Source organism: Canis lupus, chromosome 5 (assembly GCF_003254725.2).
Source record: "Canis lupus dingo isolate Sandy chromosome 5, ASM325472v2, whole genome shotgun sequence".
NCBI lineage: Eukaryota > Metazoa > Chordata > Mammalia > Carnivora > Canidae > Canis > Canis lupus.
Genome location: NC_064247.1, coordinates 42592090 through 42612088, shown reverse-complemented (window position 1 = coordinate 42612088; position 19999 = coordinate 42592090). Strand labels below are relative to the sequence as shown.

The window sequence follows — 19999 nt, the reverse complement described above, 5'->3', positions numbered from 1 at the left end:
GAGGTCACTGTCGATCACTTAACACAGATAATGGGGTGGTGGTCATTTATGTTCACTATGGCATGAGCAGCCATGTGGGTCCTTAGGGAATTCCTCTACTCTTTGCCCATTTCATCCCTTCCTGGCCCATTGTCATCCACCTTTTACTTTAAGTCCCTGTTCATCTCGAGACTGTCCATAGAGCCCCCGGGTCCAGGGACAGGCTGAGATGAGCTGCCATGAGCACTCTGGAGGCATCTGCACTTTGTTTACCCCAAGCAGTGGAGTGCCCTTTGAGAAAGTCTGTGTAGAAGGATTTGTGCTTGAAAGGATGGCTTTGTGGACAGTGAGGAGGCTGCCCAAAGGGGTGGATTTTGAACTAGAAGCCGCTGCAAGAGTTTCCTCCAGAGTAGTCTCCACCACAAGGGCAGTAGCTATGGAAGAGCAAAGAAGCGGAGTCTGGGGGTGTGTGGGAAGCAGGGCTGATGGGGCTTGTGACTTCCTGGTGCGCAAGTGAGAGGACAGGCATTCACTGTGGGCTCACTGCTGCTGAGCCAAGGCCCCTCCTCCATGGGGACCAAGGACCCAAACCCAGCCCAGCAAACAGACCACCAGCATGTGTTGAGCCTACCACACGAGTGTTCCTGCAGGAGGAGGGTTGGTTTTGCTTCAACCTCCATGGGTTAGACTATAAGCATGCTTCCTGTCTTCACCTCCTCAGATACCTGCTGTTCTACCACAAACAGTTCCTGGAGTATGAGTAGCCTTATCTGCAGTTGGTTTGAAAACAATGAAGGCGATCAGTTGGCTAGCCTCACAGAATGATCCCCATTCTCCCCGTCATGAAGCCACCACCCACACAGAAGTGCCCCCCGAGAACATCGGATTCCTCTGTGGTCTGGGCCCCACCACAGCCACAATTGGTGCCTGGGCTCGTGCCGTCTGCATGGACAAGCGCTGTGCTTGGAACCAGGCTCCAGGACCCGCATGACAGAAGCAGCCAAATGGCAGGCGCGCTGTGTGCGGGACTGGGCACCTTTGATGTGTCACTGGCTCTGCTCCGGTGCCCCTCGAGACCACATGGGGGAGAGTGGGGGTGGGGGGAGGGGGGAGCGGGACTGGTCCCGGTGCTTACACTCGGTGGTGCAGTTTAACAAGGCGCCGGCCTGGTTGAGAGTCATGGGTCCATTAAAGCAGCGAAGTACAGGAGCCACAGACATCGTGTAAGGACAGAGGACTCCACAAAGCATCTTTCTCTGTGAGTTTAGTATTAAATACATACAGCGTGGAGCTCTTAACCTCCGCCTTGTCCCCGAGCCTGTGGAACAGAAGACACTAACGGGTTTCCAAGCACGTCTGTTCCACAAATAACTTAGCATCAAACTGCATGTGGAAGCGTCAGCCCAGGTGTTCTCTCTTGTTTTTTTTTAGAAATAGACATTTTCTGAGCTCTCTCCCCTTTTCTCTCTTTTTCCACAATGGTGATTTTCATAAACGTAATGGTAGTAACGTGAATGAATTATTGAATTTATACTGAAATTTATTAGATTGTTTTCCTTTATTCTCGAGAGTGAATCTTGCTTTTTGATCGGTGGTGGTTTTGTTGCTCCCCTTCCCTTTCGAAGCATCGATGTCCTGGTTAAGACGGGTGCAGCGGACAAGAGTCAGGCTGAGGCTAACAGGTATCTCCTAGGAATCTTTGGAGTGAATGAAGGGTCCAGTGGCTTCATTGTCCCCTTCCTCCTATTTGCTTCCTGGCCACCTGTCCCACTCACTGTCCCTGTCGTTGCATGGCGGCTCATGTGTGGGAGGGAAGCCGGGGTGGCTTCCAGCGGAGTCTGCATGCCAGTGCTGTTGCCTCTGCTTTACCTTTGATGTTGGTTAAACCATAGTGGGGAGATGGCTTTGTGATGAGCCGGTCAGAAGAGGGAGGAGCCGCCTGGGGAGATGGAACAGTTTGCAGTGTTCCTTGTAAGATATCTTGCATGCATCTGTCTGGTCACACCCACACGTAGATTGTCCATTTCTGAGAACTTAACCCAGAGATGTAAGGGAGGAGAAACTGCTTTACTGTAGTTCTTAGAACACGCACTGCTTGCCCTGGGAGCCCCTCTGTTTCAGGCTCACCACAAATTTTTTTTTTTTTTTTTGTAAAGAGCCAGAGAGTAAATATTTGAGGCTTTCTGGGCCATGTGGTCTCTGTCGTAGTTAATACATAAACAGATGAGCATGGGTGTGTTCTAATAAAACTTTTTGTGGATACTGAAATTTGATAATTTTCACATATCATGGATTTTTTTCCCCCCTATTTAAAAATGTGCTAACTATTCTTAGCTGGTAGGCCATACAAAAATAGTGCTCCTAATCTGGCTCACTAGCTGGTCAGGTTAGGAGGTGGGTAGGAGCAGCAGCAGCTGGGTAGTTATTGCTCAATGTGGAAGACGCTAGAATACATGAAACAACGATCCATAGCTGCAGCAGCATCATATATGACAAAGTCCTTAGTGATGCAGCTTTTAAAGTACTTGCTCAGTTCAGGCTCAATGTGTTTCTGCATTTTAGGAATATGCATTTTAAGATCGTCATCATCAGAAATATGGGTGGGTGCTGGTTTTCAAACCCCACATGCCTGAGCCATGTGTGTGTGTTTGAGAGAGACTTGGAGATTTCTTTTTGGGAGAGCCATTGCCTTTTCTTAAGAAGCAAAAAGAGGAGCTGACTAAAGCTGACCTGCAGAGTTCTGAGCCATGAACTTTGCTACCTTGTGACCTGGCTCTACTGGATTGTCCTGGGTTTTCTGATAGGTTCCCTGTGGTCAGCCGGCCCTGCTTCCCACATCTGTTTCTGCTTATGTTCAGGAGGGTTCAGCTGTTCCAAGAGCATGAAGTCTGAGGACAGTGAGGCCACGTTTATCTTTTGTAGACAGGATTTTAATAAATGTTTATATCCAGATTCATTCTCGTTATTCCCTGTTGGCACTAGGGTTCCAACTAGTCACCTGTCTGTGTGCCACTGGGAAGCTCCCATGACTGCAGGCACCATGGGCAGTGCTGCCAGCAGGACATCCTGCCACCGCCAAGTGTGCTGGGATTTACCTTGTTACCAACAAAATACTCTGATGGGCCTGGAGTTTTTCTCTTGCTCCCAAGCCAGTTATTCGATTCAGGAAAATGGCTTCCTTGTTTCCTAGTAACCACCCCTGTGTATGTGTTCAGGTCATTACCAAGTGCATCTGACACTAAGGGATCATTGGGTGAGCCTCTCCTGCACTCCCTCCAGTGGTTTTAAAATAAGCTGTATTTCTGAGATCTTGGCTATCACTTCAGTGCTTCACAGTGAAACTGGGCTTTTTTTTCCTCTTCTGAGGTCTGAAGTGAGTTCTGAGCAGCGTCTGTGCTGGGAGAGTGGGGGCGAGCTAGGGCCGGGGGTGGGCAGCCCGAGCAGCCGGGCCTCCTCTCCAGGGCGCGGGATCGCCCAGGCCTCCTTCCTGCGGCAGCGCCCCCACCCCCACAACACATAGCCCCGTGCTGTTGTCCTTTGGCTTGGTGTGTATGCTTTCCTTGGGTAAAATGGCCGTTCTTTTGACAATTCAAGTGACTGTTTTGTTTACTATAACCTTGAAAACAAAAACTGTAAGAAAAGATTCCAATGATCGTGCTGTGGATTTTATTACCAAGATGTTTACACCTCCCTTTTACCTGTCATTTTGAGGAACTGTCGAATCTTCTCCCTTAATGGCTTGTAGTCTTTCCTATGTCATAATAAAGCAACATTTTCTCTGAAAACTAGCCGACTCTCCTCTTCCTAATGACAGCAGCCAGAGAGGGTGCTGTGGATGAGAGGCTCCTGTGTGCGGATGCCAGGGCTGAGCTGTGGTGACAGGAACCCTGCCGAGGTCAGCGACCAGAGCTCCTACTTGGTTTGGGCGGGTCCAGTGACTGCCTGGGGGGTGGGGAGGGGCGGTGGGGGGATGTCCATGCACCCCACATGTTCTCATTTTCTCTGATTGGCTCACTGCTTCTCTGACCCTCCTTTCTTCCTCTTGGTGGGCAGCATGGTGACATATCTGGGATTCAGGACAACCATGCCCTCTCAGAGTTAGTCACTGGAATAGTCAACAGAGGAGCTTCTTTATTTTTTTAGTTTTTAAGGATTTATTTATTCGTGAGAGACACAGAGAGAGAGAGGCAGAGACACAGGCAGAGGGAGAAGCAGGCTCCCTGTGGGGAGCCCGATGTGGGACTCGATCCTGGGACTCCAGGATCATGCTCCCGGGCTGAAGGCAGGTGCCAAACCACGGAGCCATTCAGGCATCCCGAGGAGCTTCTTAAATGCAGGAATCCTTGCCCACGTTTAGTGACCAGGCCCAGGATGTGGTATAACAACATGCATTTGGAGTAAGTGCCCCAAATGAGAAAAGTGCATGAGAATATAAGGAGAAAATGTGCACGGTTATGGCTACCCTTGATTCTGTAATTGGTCACAGGATTGTAGTTGACATTTGTGACCCCCCCCCCCAATTCCTACTCCCTCCACACTTCCCTTGTCCTCAGAAACTCCCTTAACTGATTTTTTACCAGGTTGACCCAAACCCTTATTGCTGAAATACCCTTTTTTTAAGGAACCTTTGCTGCAATTGCCTTTACTTCCCTTACATGGAAACATCAAGAGATACCGGAGAATCCCCCCGAGTCCCAGGTGTAGTCTTCTGTCCCCACAGAGTAGCATGCTCTTCCTATTACTCAGAACCAGTGTTGTGTCGCTCAGTGGAAAATATTCCCCTTAGGGTCTAAGACTACTAAGCCAACAAAGACCAAATTTTCCAGGCGTGGAATAAAAAGATGCTTTGATTGGATTATTAGTGTAATACTGGGAAGTGCCGGGCAGCCCGGGTGGCTCAGCGCTTTAGTTCCTGCTTTTGGCCCAGGGCCTGATCTGAAGACCCGGGATCGAGTCCCATGTCAGGCTCCCTGCATGGAGCCTGCTTCTCCCTCTACTTGTGTCTCTGCCTCTCTCTCTCTCTCTCTCTCTCTCATTCTCTCTCTCATGAATTAAGAAAAAAAAAAAAAAGTACTGGGAAATGCCAACCCCACTCCCACACCTTGATCCTCAGACCCATATATTCTGGCTGTAAGGGAGGGAGTCCGCACAAGATAATGGTCTCTGGCTAAAGACATAAAAAAAATCATCCTGAAAGGTAGAACCTCATTCTTTCACCATAGCTGAGTCCTCAGTATGCCCAGCTGCTTCCAGGAGGGGGGTGATGTAGTGAGAACAGTTAGTTCCATGGATACAAGCCTGTTGCTCACAAATGCCCTTTGCTGTGATTTGGGTTCTGTGATCAGAAGCAATTTGTGGAATGTGACTGATTGGTGCTGCTGACAGGGCTGTCTGTCATCAGAATATGAGTTTATTCCAGTGAAGACAAATCTCTGCCCCCTCCATGATGCAAGAGGCCCAGTGAAGTCAACCTGCCACCGGGTGGGGCTAGCTGGTCCTCTTAAGAAATGCCATCCTAGGGCCTCTGTGTTAGTGTTCGTTGTTAGCTGCTTAGGCACTCAGCTGTAGTTAGCTTAGTGAGTCTCGGGCAGAGCAGGTCTAAGACGTTGAGCCTATTCTAGCTCCCACCCGTCTTCATGGCTCTTCGGTTCATGGGTCTTCCTGGGGAAGGAAGCTGACCACATCCAGACGGCATGCCATTTTGTCTTCTGATCATTAAGAGCATCACCTATAGGGAGTCTCTGGTGGGCTCACATGGGTACAGATATCTTTGTGGTCGGTGCCCATTTTGAGAGGTCTGTCCCCAACCAGACCTTGTCACTAATTCTTTAAATCCTGTTCAGGTGGGATGCCTGGGTGGCTCAGTGGTTGAGCATCTGTCTTTGGCTCAGGGCATGATCCCAGAGTCCCAGGATTGAGTCCCACATCAGGATCCTTGTGAGGAGCCTGCTTCTCCCTCTGCTTATGTCTCTGCTTCTCTCTTTATGTCTCTCATGAATAAATAGATAATATCTTTAAATCAATCAGTCAATCCTGTTCAGGTGTTTGACCATCTAGCCAAGCTGCTGGCAACTTACCACAAATCAATGTAGGTCACTACTTTTGGCCCTTTCTTACTCCAGACAAAGTGGGTACCCAGATGCACAGCTCAGAGTTTCACTCAGGATTTTCCTTCATCACTGTAAGTGTCCTCAGTCATCTGGCCACAAAAAAACACTTGATGCCATGTAGTAGGTGTCTGTTGCAAGTCTGAGGCACCTGTTCATGCAATTTACCTTCTGGACATGCCTACACTCACTCTTCCACATGCCATTCCCATACATGATAGATGGCCACTGGACAAGCCCAACCTTAAGGCCAAGTGGGTCAGACCACTTGTTACGGGATGCTTGGGCTGCCTGGCCAACTCATGTCTTATGATTACATGTTCAATCTGCTAAGTCCAAGAAATAAGCAGGAGCTATTTCTAGAAAGGAGAATACATATCTGAGGAGGAGGACATAGATTGGAGTCGCCCTGAAATCCTGGAGATCTGTGTCATTTCTCTCCTATTGGCTCTTGCTAGAGTCTCCGTAAAGCATCCTTATTTGCCATGGACACTTTGAGTATCATTGGATCTTCTGGATTATAAGATTTGAGTGATAGTATAGCATGTATGACAACCTGAACTTAAGTCCTTATGCAACTGGGAGCCATATGCTGCCTTTGGAGATGGTCAAATTAACACACTCAACTGTGGTGTATGCTACCTCCAAAACCCAACAAGCCCTGTCAGGAATTGTTCCTCTTTCTATAGAGTAGGTGGTATAACTTGCAGCAATTTATGCTTTACCTTGAAGATCTCTTGAACAGGCTTCAGACTACTGAGCCCCCAGAAACTTCATTGAGTTGTGGAGGCTTGAGGTTTGGGGTGTTTATTTCTCATGCTTTGGTTCACTTGTCTTATTAAAGCTTCTGTAGGATTTACTACTACTTGCTTATCAGGTCCAGCCAGCAAAGTGCTATCAATATAGTGGACCAGGGTGATGAATTATGGAATATCAAGGCAGTAGATAATGTATATAGACTCTTACAACAGAAAGCAGAATTAATGTAGCCCTAGTCTATACTGTGAGGGGTACTGCTGGCCCTGTCACATAAAAGCAAAGTGCCTTGGTGGTCCTTATAAATTGGTATGGAAAAAAAAAAAAACTGCATTCATCAGATCAATTGATGCATACTTAGGGCCAGGAGCCATGTTGATTTGTTCCAGTAAATGTGGCACCCCTTCTGTGGCAGCAACTGCAACTGGACAGCATTTGATTAGGCTTATAGTAGTCAGCCATCATTCCCACAGATCTGCACAGGCCATACAGGTGAATTAAATGGGACTGTGATTGGTAATACCGCTGCTGTGTCTTTTAATTCTTTGATGGGGGTGTAAATCCAAAGTCCTCCCAGGAGGGGCACCTGGGTGGCTTGGTTGGGCATCTGCTCTTGGCTCAGGTTATGATGCCGGGGTCCTGGGATTGAGCCCCAAGTTGCCTCCCTGCTCAGCGGGGAGTCTGCTGCTCTCCCTCTGTCCCTCCTTCCCACTCATGCTCATTCTCTAAAATAAAATCTTCTCTTTTTTTCTAAAATAAAATCTTAAAAAAAAAGAAGGAAAGAAAAGACCCTCCCCCCACCCCCCACCCCAAGGATACGTATTGCTTCTGGTTTACTGTCTTGGTAAGGGAGATGAAGTTCCAGGAATTTCCAGAGTCCTTCCAACCACAGTAGACCTCACCTAGCGGGTTAAAAGTCACATGGAGATCCTGCCAAAGTGCCAAGTATGCCCACTTTACACTTGGGAGCTGGGGGAATAATCAGAATGGGTCAAACATACTTCCATTACAAAAAAAAAAAAAAATCATATGCACGCTCTCTGGGCAGACTCAGCCAGTGCATGTTTCTCTGCGCTCTCTTTACCTGTCTGCCACAACAGCTGGCAAAGTTCAGTTAGTCTCCATCAACCAGAATATCCTGGGGGAAGGATGACATGGAGGAGAACCTATAGGTGACTGGACAGACATGTTACGTGAGCAAGAGATAATTTTTTTTGATTAAAGAAAAACTATTGTCTTGGGCTGCTTCAATAAAAGAATGATATGTGAAAATGGGGATGGCCCAGATCTAGTCTACAGCGCTTAACATAGCACCTGGTCCACAGTATTCACTGAATAAATGACTCTCCTGCTCAGTGTGGGACTTTGATAACAGATCTCCAGTGGAGTGTGATGGTGAGCAGAAAGAGGCCAGGTCCTGTCCCTGAGGAACTTGCAGGAAAGGAAATAAGCATGGACCTAATGTCTGTAAGAATTGTGAACAATCGTGGGTACAGAGTGCTCTGGCAACCTTACAGGGCAGTTGGGGGCCTGGCTGAGGAAGTGACACTTAGCAGGACAGGGGCAACAGTGGTGTGGATGAGGTGGCCCTGTTGATTGTTGTTCCCTCCTCCAGAGGGGGAACCGGATGCTTCAGTCCTGGGAGGGCCTGGGGTGTGCACCAAGCATCCACCGCACTCTGACATCTCTGTCTCCTGGGACTCTCAGACTCATGCATTAAAACAAACACAAAGTCCCCTCCTGCAATGGGCATGATGGCCAGTGTAATTCAGGGCAAAGCTGAAGCCCCAACCTGGACCAGTCTCCTGGGGCAGGACCCCCTGACTTTCTCCAGGTCCCCAGCTCCCTGTCTGCACACACAACTCTGCCAATGAAGGAGGCATACTCCACCTTTTTCATAAGAAGAAATGTATCCACCTGAAATCTTACACACTTTATCCCAGTGTGGGAGCTCCTATAAGTTGGAGACAAATACTCCTCATGCAGCAAATCTGTGAATACTACTGTGGCCTGATCGTAACTCCACGTCCACCCCCCCCACCCCATTTCTGTCAGTGGATCGGTCTGCTCCTGAAAAAGCAGTTTGATGGACAGGAAAGGATCTTTTCAGGGGACAAGAGATGAGCACTAGTTGGGGCTCTGCACTCACTGAGGGTGCTCCTCGGGCTGGTGGTTCTTTTGAGCCCTCTGGCCCCTCCGTTGTAGGATGAGAAGAGGCAGAGTTTAAAATGGGTGGTTGGGAAACACTCCTCCCCAATCCTGACATCTGAGGAGTCTAGAGATTTTTTTTTCTCCCTGCTTCTCCTGATGGTGATACCAGTCAGTCATGAATGGATGTCCATGCCAGTGGCTAAGAGAGAAAGATGAAATGTAAATAAGTTGCATTTCTATAGAGTGTTCAAACTAGTAGAGTTTAACAGTGATCCCATTGGGCTCCTGAATTCACTCATTTGGCAACTATTTGACGCCCTGTATCATTCAGGGCTTGTACTGTTGTGGACATCAGGAGCGAGCCCACAGTCCTGTGCTCACGGAGGGTACAGTCAGTGTGGGGGACACACATATACGTCAGACTGTGCTGAGCTCTGCGTAGAGAGGCTGGGGGCCAGAGCGCGACAGCAGTGGGTGTGCTGTTTACACAGGTGGTCAAATAGCTCTTCAATAAGACAACCTCCCAGCAGAGTCCTGAAGGAAGTAAGAAACTGAGCACAGGCTATCAGAGGTAGAACATTCCAGGTAAAAGGAACAGCGTGTCCTTGAAGATGGGAAGATGAAGGCTCAGAGGGACACCTTAGCGAGCTCCCTTGGCTCCACTGTTGAATCCAGCCCACGCCGTGGTTTCCCGTCAATTCTAAAAGCCAAGTCTGGAAGGCTTGGGGGAGAGACACTGTGTGACCACTGCCACCTCTGACCTATGCTGTGGCCTGCTTCTCCTGAGCAGCCAGTGGAAAAATTCCTCCTGGTCTCCAGCCAGGATTTTTCATGCTTTCCATGCCGATGCATTCATGTGGTTTCTCTGCCTTGTCAGGGGCATGTCACCGCATGCTAAGATGCAAGTTCCAGCTTCTCTAATGTTTTCACTTGTGATTTAAACTTTCTCTGTGGTACAGTCCAGTGATTAAGAGACAGGATGTGGAACCAGGCTGCCTGCACACAAATCCTGGTTCTGGGTACCTTTGGGTGAGCTACTTAAACTCATCTAGAAAATGGGGGACACTACTAGTATCCTCTCATAGGATTATTATATGGAAAAAATTTGAGTTAATATGTGGAAAGTGCTTAGAAAAATGCGTGGCATGTAGTAAGACTTACATAAATAATTTTTAAAACCCTAAACCTGAAAGCCAAGCTTGGGGCTCTTGGGATCTGTGGTGTGCCTTCTGACTCACAAGGAAAAATGCATACCAAGCCCTTATGTCCATTTCCTAGCATATGTTTGGTATTTTTCCTTTGATGAATCTATAAATGAGGGAGTGTCAACAAAAATTAGGAAGGAGAAACAAGGTATTTTGCTAAGCAGATGGTGGACCTGTCCCTGGTCTCTTGGAAAGAGATCAAATGTCAGGCTGGTGGGTGATATGGCCCGTTTTAGGACCAGACCACTGGTTCTTCACCTGGAGCCACTTGGGAGCCTAAAAAGCCTCTGGATGCCTGGCCCTCCCCATTCTTGAGAATCTGATTTAATTGATCTAAAGTGTGGTGCAGGCATCTGGAGTTTTGGGAGTTTTTTTTGCAGATTTTTCCCCCCAGGGATTCTCATGTTCAGCTAAGGCTGAGAACTGCCGGCCCAGATAGCTCATGTAAAATACCAAGAGCCAGAGAAGCACAGCTGGAGGAAATCTCTCCCTTCCCTATCTCCTTTGTACCAAAAATTAATTTTGAGAAGTTTCCAAAATCATTTCTCTGAGATTTCTGAGATTTTAAGAAATCAGGGAAAAGAGAAACTGCTGGGGGTGGGGGGAGGGGGCTCTGAGAAGATGGCATTTGAGCTGACTTTTGCACAATAGGAGTACCCCCTCCATGCCTGGGTGGCTCAGCGGTTGAGCGCCTGCCTTCGGCTCAGGGTGTGATCCCAGAGTCCCAGGATCGAGTCCCACATTGGGCTCCTTCCATGGAGCCTGCTTCTCCCTCTGCCTATGTCTCTGCCCCTCTCTCTGTGTCTCTCATGAATAAGTAAATAAAATCTTTTTTTTTTTTTTTTTTTTTTTAAAAAGGAGCACCCCCTCCAACCTGGGTGAAGATGCAGGGAAGCACATTCCTGGTAGAGGGAACAGCAAACGCAAAGGCCTCAGGGCAGGAGGATGAGGGTGAGTGGGGCTGCAGGGTGGTGGGTGCCCTGGAGTGTGATATGAGCTGAGTTTGAGAGGAGGCCAGGGGCCAGAACACATGGGCTCAGAGGCCCCTGTAAAAGGTGGAGATTTTGTTCTGTGTCAAGAACCCATGAGAGAGTTTTAAGCAGTGAAAAGACACGATGTCATTGATATTTTTATAAGATCACCCTGGCTTCCAAGGCCACCTAGGAAGGAGAAAGCCAGAGAGAAGGCCACTCCTTCCCAAATGATAATATAGCTGGATAATCCACAAAACTATATCTTCTCTGAGCCCATCTGTGAGCTAAAGTTGCAGGGCAACCGACTAGCCTGGAGTCTAAGGAAGGCAGGTGCCTCCAAGGAGAGAGGGGACATGAACAGTGGCCACCTGTGGCCAAGTGCAAGGAAGAAGGCAAAGCTGCCATGAAAATGGGCAAGAGCAAGTCCTCCCATGATTTGAAGGCTTGCATGAGAGCACAGAACTTCTGGGAAAGTCAAACAAGTGGAGTTGATACCCACTTGCAGGTGCTTCTCCACAGACTTCCACTGGACCTCATAAAAACCAGGCACCAGGCAGGGACCACAGGAAGCCTCTATCAGAGGAGCAGGCGTGGGGCCCTGGCTGCTGGAAGTATTCACAGCCCCCCAGACTCTTCTTTCCCAACAAACCAAAGCTGGGGAAGGGGCTGTGAACTCAGGATACAGATGATATACCCACTGTGGGCAGTAGGAAGGCAAATACCCTCTACTCTATCTAGGGGCAGGAAACTGTCCATTCCCAGGGGAGGGAAGCATCACGGGAAAAGGCTCAGCCCCTCAGCCCAGGAACATGGCCTGCCTGACACCAGGATGGAAGGTGGCTCCGCCACCCGTCAGATGGGCCAGCACCAAGTGATGTAATGGTAGACTTACCACCTACAGAGAGCAAAGAATGGAGAAAGAGCCTCTTTAGGCAGTGGCACACAGGGAAGGTGTAAAGCCGAGTTCATAGCAGGAATATCACCAGCCCAGCCACCCCCTGCCACCAAGAACATGGTAACACCAGGGCACTTTGCAGCTAGCAAGGCACAAAAGGTGACTGTAACAACAAAACCCAAACCCAGCTCAGCTCCTAGCTTGGCTGACTTGACTGCTCACACTGACAGCCTGGCAGGAGAAGAGGTGTGCCCATTTGCAGGCATCCCTACCTCTTCCTTCTGTCTGACTGCTGCCCCACACAGATCCGGCATTCCTTAAAGGAATACAAGACACACAAGTGAGCAAGTGAAAACAATGCACTGCTGAGAGACAAATCACTCCACAGAGCCAGGGTCAGAAGTGATCTGGACGTTGAAGCTATTAGGCAGGGATTTGTAATAGGGTGGGCTTGGCAAGTATGGCCTGAGGTTCGAATCTGGCCTGCCTCTTGTTTCTAGAAGTAGTTTTATGCAACACAGCCATCCTTGCTTGCTCGATACTGTCTATGGCTGAATGGACCCTACAGTGGCAGGGCTGAGTAACCGTCCGGCAGCCGTAGCAGGAACCGAATGGTCCTGAAGCCCAAGATACTCACTTTCTGATACTTTTCAGCAAAGCTTGCTGAGCCCTGGGCTGGGGGACAGGGAGGTGACAGAGAGGCCAGGGGACGCTGGTGCACTCACCCAGGGGAGCAGTGACAGGAGCCTGCCTCCACGCCTGTGACAAGTGGCAGGAGTCAGAATAGATGCTTCAGATAGAACCAACAGAATTTTATCCAGAGCATGTATAAAATGGACAGTATTTAGAGTTTCAGATTTACTGTCTACCAACGAGATCCCTGTATTAAAACACATATGTGCAAGCATGTGCGCACGCATGCGCACACACACACACACACACACACACCAAAGAGCAATCAAATGACTGACAAAAAACAAGATAAGTTTGGTCTGATGGCTGCCAGGATCGGACACTCAGCACCTTACGTTTTCAGCAGCCCTGACTCCCCGCCCCCACAGTACCAGAAACATCCCCTAGAGTCTCTGGGTTTGGATGGGTAGAGCTGGAAAACTTGAGAAGAGGTAGAAAGCCGCACACCTTCCAAGGGAGCCTTCCCGCCTAAGCGGCACCTGTGAGGTTCCCAAGTGTGCCATTATCTTGTCACCACGCTGGGACATCTACACCAGCTACAGGGCTTTAGTCTCAATCCTGTAATAGGATCAGCTACTGGCAAGGACATGGCTGTAGGAAACACTGCAGCCAGGGCGTCACCACTTGCCCTGTGGGGCTGACTGTGCCACAGACACGTGTCTTGGGCAGACACTTTTTAGAAGCCAACTTGCTTGTCATAAAGATGAAGCAGAGGTGGGCTTGGGGCAGGGCCTGTGTTATGGGCTGAATGATGTTGTCACACACCCCCCCCCCCCCCCGGCAGTTCATGTGTTAAAGCCCTAACCCTCAGTTCCCCAGAATGTGACCTTATTTGGACTTAGAATCTTGAGGTGATCAAGTTAAATGAGGGGTGGGGGTGAGCCCTAATCCCATATGACTGGTGTCCTTGTACAAAGGATAGAATTTGACTCTAGACACAGAGAGGAAGATGCAGGCCAAGCATAGTGGCCCTGAACAGATGGTTCCCTTGCGGCCTTCAGAAGGAAGCAGCTCCTGCTGGCACCTTGATTCCAGATGGCACACCTGGAGAAGTGGGGAACAGCGACTTTCGCCTTTAGACTACCCAGTGTGTGCTACTTTGTTACAGCTGCCTCAGGAAGCCGGGACAGCCTGTTAGCCCTTGGAGGGTGGACAGATGGAGCATCAGGCACCCTGTCTACACCTCCCAAAGTGTGTTATGTGAACCTCTGGTGCACGTAGCTGTGCAAGGTAATGTTGGGTGGCACAGGATGAATCATTTTAATTTACACAATTGTGTATTTCTCTTACTGTGTAAATGCTTCTAAGAATCATTATGCATTTTCAGTGCCACTGAAATATAGATTTCAATGCTACTACAAATAGAAAATATAGGTAACATTGAAAATGTGTGGATGCTCAGATATTCTTAGTGTTATCACTTATAAAATTCAGCATGAGATTAAAGTAGGGCTAGAAGAAAAGGGGAGTTAATATAAAGAATATTAAGCCATGAGACGTGCAGGTTGGTAGCTAGGTGAGGCCAAAGGTGCCTGCAAATGAGAAGGCTCCTGGGGAGGGGGGCAGGCAAAGAGCCTCGGGCTCAGAGCAGCTTGGCGCCCTGGGCTCAGCCTGCACCTTCCTGTCCACCCCTAGCCCACTACACACACACACACACACAGATGCACACACACACACACACACGTTGCACCATGCTTCACCATGCCTAAGGAGGCACAGTGGGGACTTTGTTTCAGAAAAGAAATGCAGGTGTGCCCAGCCCTCCTGTAGAGGCACACTGGCTTCGCTCCATCCTTTGGCTTTCCCTCTTAAAAGAAAGCGCACAGCAGAGTCCCGTGTGTGCTCGCTGCCTCCCACCGGCACCGGTCACCGAGCTCGGCGGGTCCTGAGCCTGGTGGGGACCGTCAACTCGCAGGTCTTCGGAAACCAGGCGGCTGCGCTGCGGTGGAGCCTTGAGCCCAGGGAGGCGAGCGGGAGAGGTGGGACCTCCAGAGTCACCGCAGGGGAGACACGACCGAAAGCAGGGATAGGGAGGAGTGGGCAGCCCGAGAAGGTTTTATTTCTAAGGAAGGGCTCCTGGGGGCTGAGTCCGGCAGGCAAGGATGACTTCACTGCAGGTATGCAGGGGTGGTGACCTGCAGTGGACACGTGGGATAAAGACGGTGACCGACCTGTTCCCCGCCTCCCTCCGCATCTCTCTTCCCTCCCCCTGTCTCAACCCTCCCCTTCCCTCTCCACCCTCCCCTCCCTCCCCACCTCTTCCCCCTCCGCCCCAGCCGTCCCCCAGGCTCACCCTGCCCGCGTCGTCAGGCAGCGGGGCCTCCCTCCTGGGCGGGGGCGCACAGGACCTCGAGGCCGCGGTCCGGGGCGCGCGCGCAGGGCCGAGCGGGGGCGCTGAGGCCGAGGAGCCCGCGCCGGCCCGAGGGCGCCGTGTCGGGGGTCCCGGGCGCGCCCGCGCTCTCCTGGGTGGGCTGCCTGCGCTCCGGGAAGCAGAAGCTGCACGTCTCCACCGGCTCTGGCGGCGACGCGCCCGTGGCGCTCCCCGCTTCCATCCAGTGATCTGCGGGAAGGGCGGAGGGCGATGGCCTTGGCCTTGGCCCCCGCCCGTCCTCAGCGCCCTGCCCTGCCCCAGGGGACCCGCGGCCGGCTGGGCTGTCGGCCAGTTGGGCTCCCCGCGGTCAGCGGACTGCCGGCTCGCCCACTCCCCAGCGCCAGCTGCCTTTCTGCTGGGAAGGAACAGGTTTCGCCCCTTGGCCGACCACCCCTAGGCCCCCCAGGGGGACCACCTCCTCCAGGTTTCAGCCCGGAAGCCCTGTGCGGGGCCAAGCCGGCGGCCGGCAGCCCACATCCACGCTTCCTCAGGTCTTGATGTGAACTGATCTCACCAGACAGAAAAAGTACTGCAGGGATGTGCCCCAGGCCTTTGTCAGGAAGGGCTGGCAAACTGCTGTCCTTTTGGAAGCAGGGCCAGTGCCAGGACAGAAGGCCGACCAGCAGATTGTCCCACAGGCCCCGGGAGTCTGAGGGCCCGATCTGTGCTCACCCTTGGAGGACTTGGCCTGGGTCCGGCATGGTGCTGGTGAGGGCTGGCAAGAGAATTGGTCCCCTCTCCTCTTGAGGAAGCAGGCCACCGCCAGGATGAAGCAGCAGATGATGGCACAGAGGCAGAGCCCCAGAGTGCTGTAGACCAGGGCCAACTGTTCGGTGCTCAGCTTCAGCCCTGAGGGGTGCCACAAAGCTCCCGTGAGGCACGAGATTGGGAGGGGCTCTCCACCACCCAGGGCCCTTCTCTGAAGTGTCCCTGCAGGCTAGCAGCCCCTTGTCCTGCAATCTTTCTTTTCCCTCATTGAGCCCAAGCAAGCCACATGGCCGTCCCATCCACCTGCCCCCTTGGAGGGCAGAGCCCTCAGCCCCAGCATGCTGTCCACCTGTCTGGCTCCTGGAGAAGTTGATTCCCGGCCTCACTCAGGCTTGCCTGGTGTGGACCCTTCTCTAGACTCTGGAGACAATCAGCCCCCTCTACCCCAGGCTGGTAGCAACTTCTTCTAAGAGCTCAGAGCTGGACACCTCTGGAGCTGGCTCTGTGTGCCATCTGCTCTTTCCCATAGGACCTAGATCGGGCCAGTACCAGAGGTGGATGGATAAGTGAAGAGACAATAGTCCTGGGCAGATGACTCTGCCCTGACCTGGGCCTTCCTCCAAGAGGTGGCCTTCCTGGGGAAGCAGACTTCGAGAGTGGGACAGGTCCAGTTGCTAATGAATCTGGGATAGCAAACCAGGAGGGCCCAGGAGAACTGGGGTGCTGGTCACCCCACTTCTCAGGGTCTTGAGCCTCTGGTTTGGATGCCAGAGGAAGACTCAGCTCCAAAGCCCTCCCCTTGAAATTTTTCCTGGCCCCTGGAATCAGGGCACCCCCTAGGCCCCAGGTGGAAGGACAGATGGGCCAGAGTCAATACATGTATGTAATACACTGATGATGTGGATGACCCCCTGAGCCCTTACTACGTTACTACGTGCAGGCCCTCTGGGGAGTGGCCCCCGTGATTCCTCTGCTCCTGGGAAGGAGGATTGATGACTCCACCTTTGGGTATTGAGATAGAACTCATATGCATCAAATTCTTCATTCTAAAGTGAGCAACTCAGTGGGTTTTAGTATATTCACGAGGTTCAGTAACCGTCACCACCATCTGATTGGGAGAAGTTTCCATTACCTGTGAACTCACTAGTAGTCACTCTGAATGTCCCTTGCCCCAGACCCTGACAGCCCCTAATCTACTGTCTCTGTGATATCTATTCTGGGCATTTCATATGAATGGAATCATACAAGTTGTGTCCTTCTACATCTGGCTGCTTTCGCTGAGCATGTTTTCAAGGCTGATCCACACTGTCGTGTGTGGCAGGACTGTACTCCTTCCTATGGCTGAATCATGCTCCATTGTATGGTCATAACATGTTTAGCCGTTCATCTGCCGATGGACGTGTGGGTTGTTGCCATGTTTTGCTATTGTGAATAGTGCTGCTGTGAACATTTGCATGCAAGTTTTCATGCAGACACATGTTTTTAGTTTTCTTGGGTTATACCTAGGAGTGGAATCTCTGGGTCAGATGGTAATTCTCTGTTTAAGTTTTTGGGGAATGTCCAGCAGTGGCTGCACCATTTTACATTCCATTTTGCAGGTGACAAAACCGATTTAGAGTCACACTGTTCCTGGTCACAGATGCCACTGGGAGTAGGTCTGATGGGCTCTGGGCCAGTGTTCTGGGCTGGCCACACAGAGGCAACGAGAAGGACACCACTCCCTACACACGTGCCTCAGAATCCCGAGTTTTATAAAGTGACAGAACTGGCAGGTGCCACCCCGACATTTACAGAGGGAGAACAGGGGCTCTGGGCAGTGCTGTCCTTTGTGCCCCTTGCCCAGAGCTCAAGAAGGCCATGGGGCAGGGGGAAGCAAAGGACCCCCAGCAGGGCACACCCACTATACTCGGGTGCTACAGATCTGGAGACCAAGGCCCTCAGAGGAAAAAGGAAGCAGGGAAGGGTCATAGGGCAGAGGGCAGAGCCAGGAAACCGTTCCCATTTCCCAACTTCCAGGTCTTTCTGTCTGTCTACTGCTCCTACTCGCCTCTGACACAAAATGACATCAGATCACTGAATCCACAGGGGAGAGGCCAGCAGCCTTCATTCACGTCAGAGCTGGAATGCCTGGCCGCCAGATTGCTGGGTACAAATGAACTGCCACGTAGATTCAAGGAGAGTCTAAACAGCTGCATAGTTCAGATGTTCTCAGCACGAATTCTAACACCCAAACCTGGCAGCACGTATTCCCAGATGGTCCCCAAAGAACCGCCTCCCATTCGTAGCCTCCCTTCAAAATGGCTGGGCTGGGCCTCCCTGCAGCCAGTGGGAGGCAGCAGTGCCCTCTGTGCCCGTCCTGGTCTGAGCCCTCCGAAGGCCTGGCAGCCCTGGCTTCTGCCCAGGGAGAGGTCACGTGGGGAGGAGCGTGGCCCGGTCAGCCCAGCCTCCCACTTGGAGCCAAGCCTCCAAGTGACTCCATCCTCCCACCACCTGCCTGCGGCTGCACACAAACCCCAAGTGGACACCAGACCTGCCCAGCTGAGCCCAGGAACCCACAGAACCCTGCAAGATAATGAAGGGGTTATTTGTAGGCCACTAAGTTTTTGGTGGCTTTTGGAGGCTGCAGTAGACAAACAGCATGGAGATTGTGCTCCTGAGGGAGTGAGGGGCTAGTCCCCACTGCTCTTCACCCCTCGGCCAGAAGCAGCGATCTGCGGCTTCCCGCGGACCTGCTGGTGACTTGTCCCTAGTACATGCTTCAGAGCCCCCGAACGAGGAAGGGAAGCACAGGTTAAAAGTACAGGTGTCCCATCTATCTCACAAGAGCACCTCGTTTAGTGGTAGTGCTAGGGGGAGAAGTTTGAGGGCCATTTGGCACCATCTACCAACATGGGGAACACCCTTTCCCGATTCCCGTGGATTCCCCAACTTCACTTCCAGGGCCACATCCCACCCACACAGACACAGGGTTTGCTGGAGCTTTGTTCAGAGCCGCAGCCTGGGTCGTCCTAAAATGGCCCAATCCCCAAGAGGTATGCAGCAAAAGCAGGAGGTGAGCACTTTGGATGCCAGCAGCGGTGTGAACCACATAAGAAGCTGAAGATGTGCCCTAGATGAGGAAATGTGGGAAGGTAGGTCCCATGCCCAGTATAGAGCCCGACATGGGGCTCGATCTCAAAGACCTGAACTGAGACCAAGAGTCGGACACTCAACCAACAGCCTCCTCGGCGCCCCTCTTCCTTTTCTTTTCTAAATGATTTGTATGTGTGTCATCTATTCAAAACAGAGAAAGGACTCGAAGCTGCTCTGGTCTCCCACATGTCCAAAGGGCCTTGTAAAGGCCGACCAGAAGGCCAAGGAAGTCATAGAGTCCCAGCAGCTGGAGGTCCCATGAACGGGAGAGCCGTCCCCTGCTTCTTTCTGTACCACCTGAATGGGGCCTGGCCCTGCGTCTGGCAGCTGGGAGCACCAAGACGCTCCTGGGGTGGAGGGTGTGTGTGTGCCCTTCTCTGCCCTCCTATGTTCAATCACGAAGGTCTCTTGAGTCACGACCTCAGAAGTTGCCTTCTCTTGGCCCTCAGTGCCCCAACCCCCACAGGGCAGAGAGGCCTTGCCCCGTCCTTCCCTCTCTGCTGACCCCGGGAGCAAAGGGACACAGTCAAAGTTATCGTGGGGGCAGCCCCAGTGGCCCAGCGGTTTAGCGCCACCTGCAGCCCAGGGCGTGATCCTGGAGACCCTGGATCGGGTCCCACGTCAGGCTCTCTGAATGGTGCCTGCTTCTCCCTCTCCCTGTGTCTCTGCCTCTCTCTGTGTGTGTGTGTGTCTCTATGAATTAAAAAAAAAAAAAAAAAAAAAAAAAAGCAAAGTTATCATGGGTAAAAGGGATGCATTCTCTGTTCTGGTCCTGAAATACAGTCCTGAGGACACAGCCCCTGGAGGTGCAGGTCCCGAGAACCACCTGCAGAGGGCACCACACACAGCTTCTGGCCGCCGGAGCCAGGCTGGCCCTCCGCTGGGGCAGTTTATTTCCAAGCGGGTTTTTGTTTTTGTTTTGTTTTGTTTTACTGCCTTCTAAGCCTTCTCACATCTAAAAATAGAATTTCCCCAGACTGCTGCGGTCCCCGGCTCCGGCTCCGGTGGCCAGGTGGTCAATGTTATGG

At 51.4% G+C, this 19999-nt stretch overlaps 2 protein-coding genes across 9 annotated transcripts in view; one reads left to right on the top strand and one right to left on the bottom strand.

Moving 5' to 3' along the window:
• Positions 1-19642, top strand: part of USP22 (ubiquitin specific peptidase 22) — a 62046-nt gene extending 42404 nt beyond the window's left edge. The window contains exons 13-14 of one of the 5 annotated variants that reach the window (XM_035716928.2): positions 11057-11149; positions 19126-19642. In XM_035716928.2, the coding sequence (XP_035572821.1) occupies positions 11057-11147 (91 nt within the window). In that variant the 3' untranslated portion in view covers positions 11148-11149; positions 19126-19642. Of the gene's footprint in view, positions 1-700; positions 3765-11056; positions 11150-13695; positions 14152-19125 lie in introns of those variants that run through there. The other 4 variants (XM_035716931.2, XM_035716930.2, XM_035716929.2 and 1 more) reach the window with 4 other exon arrangements.
• Positions 14788-19999, bottom strand: part of TNFRSF13B (TNF receptor superfamily member 13B) — a 33785-nt gene continuing 28573 nt past the window's right edge. For all 4 annotated transcript variants that reach the window (XM_025428105.2, XM_025428104.2, XM_035716937.1 and 1 more), the window contains 3 exons: positions 15804-15980; positions 15054-15320; positions 14788-14895 (listed from right to left, as the gene is read on the bottom strand). In XM_025428105.2, the coding sequence (XP_025283890.1) occupies positions 15067-15320; positions 15804-15980 (431 nt within the window). In that variant the 3' untranslated portion in view covers positions 14788-14895; positions 15054-15066. The remainder of the gene's footprint in view (positions 14896-15053; positions 15321-15803; positions 15981-19999) is intronic.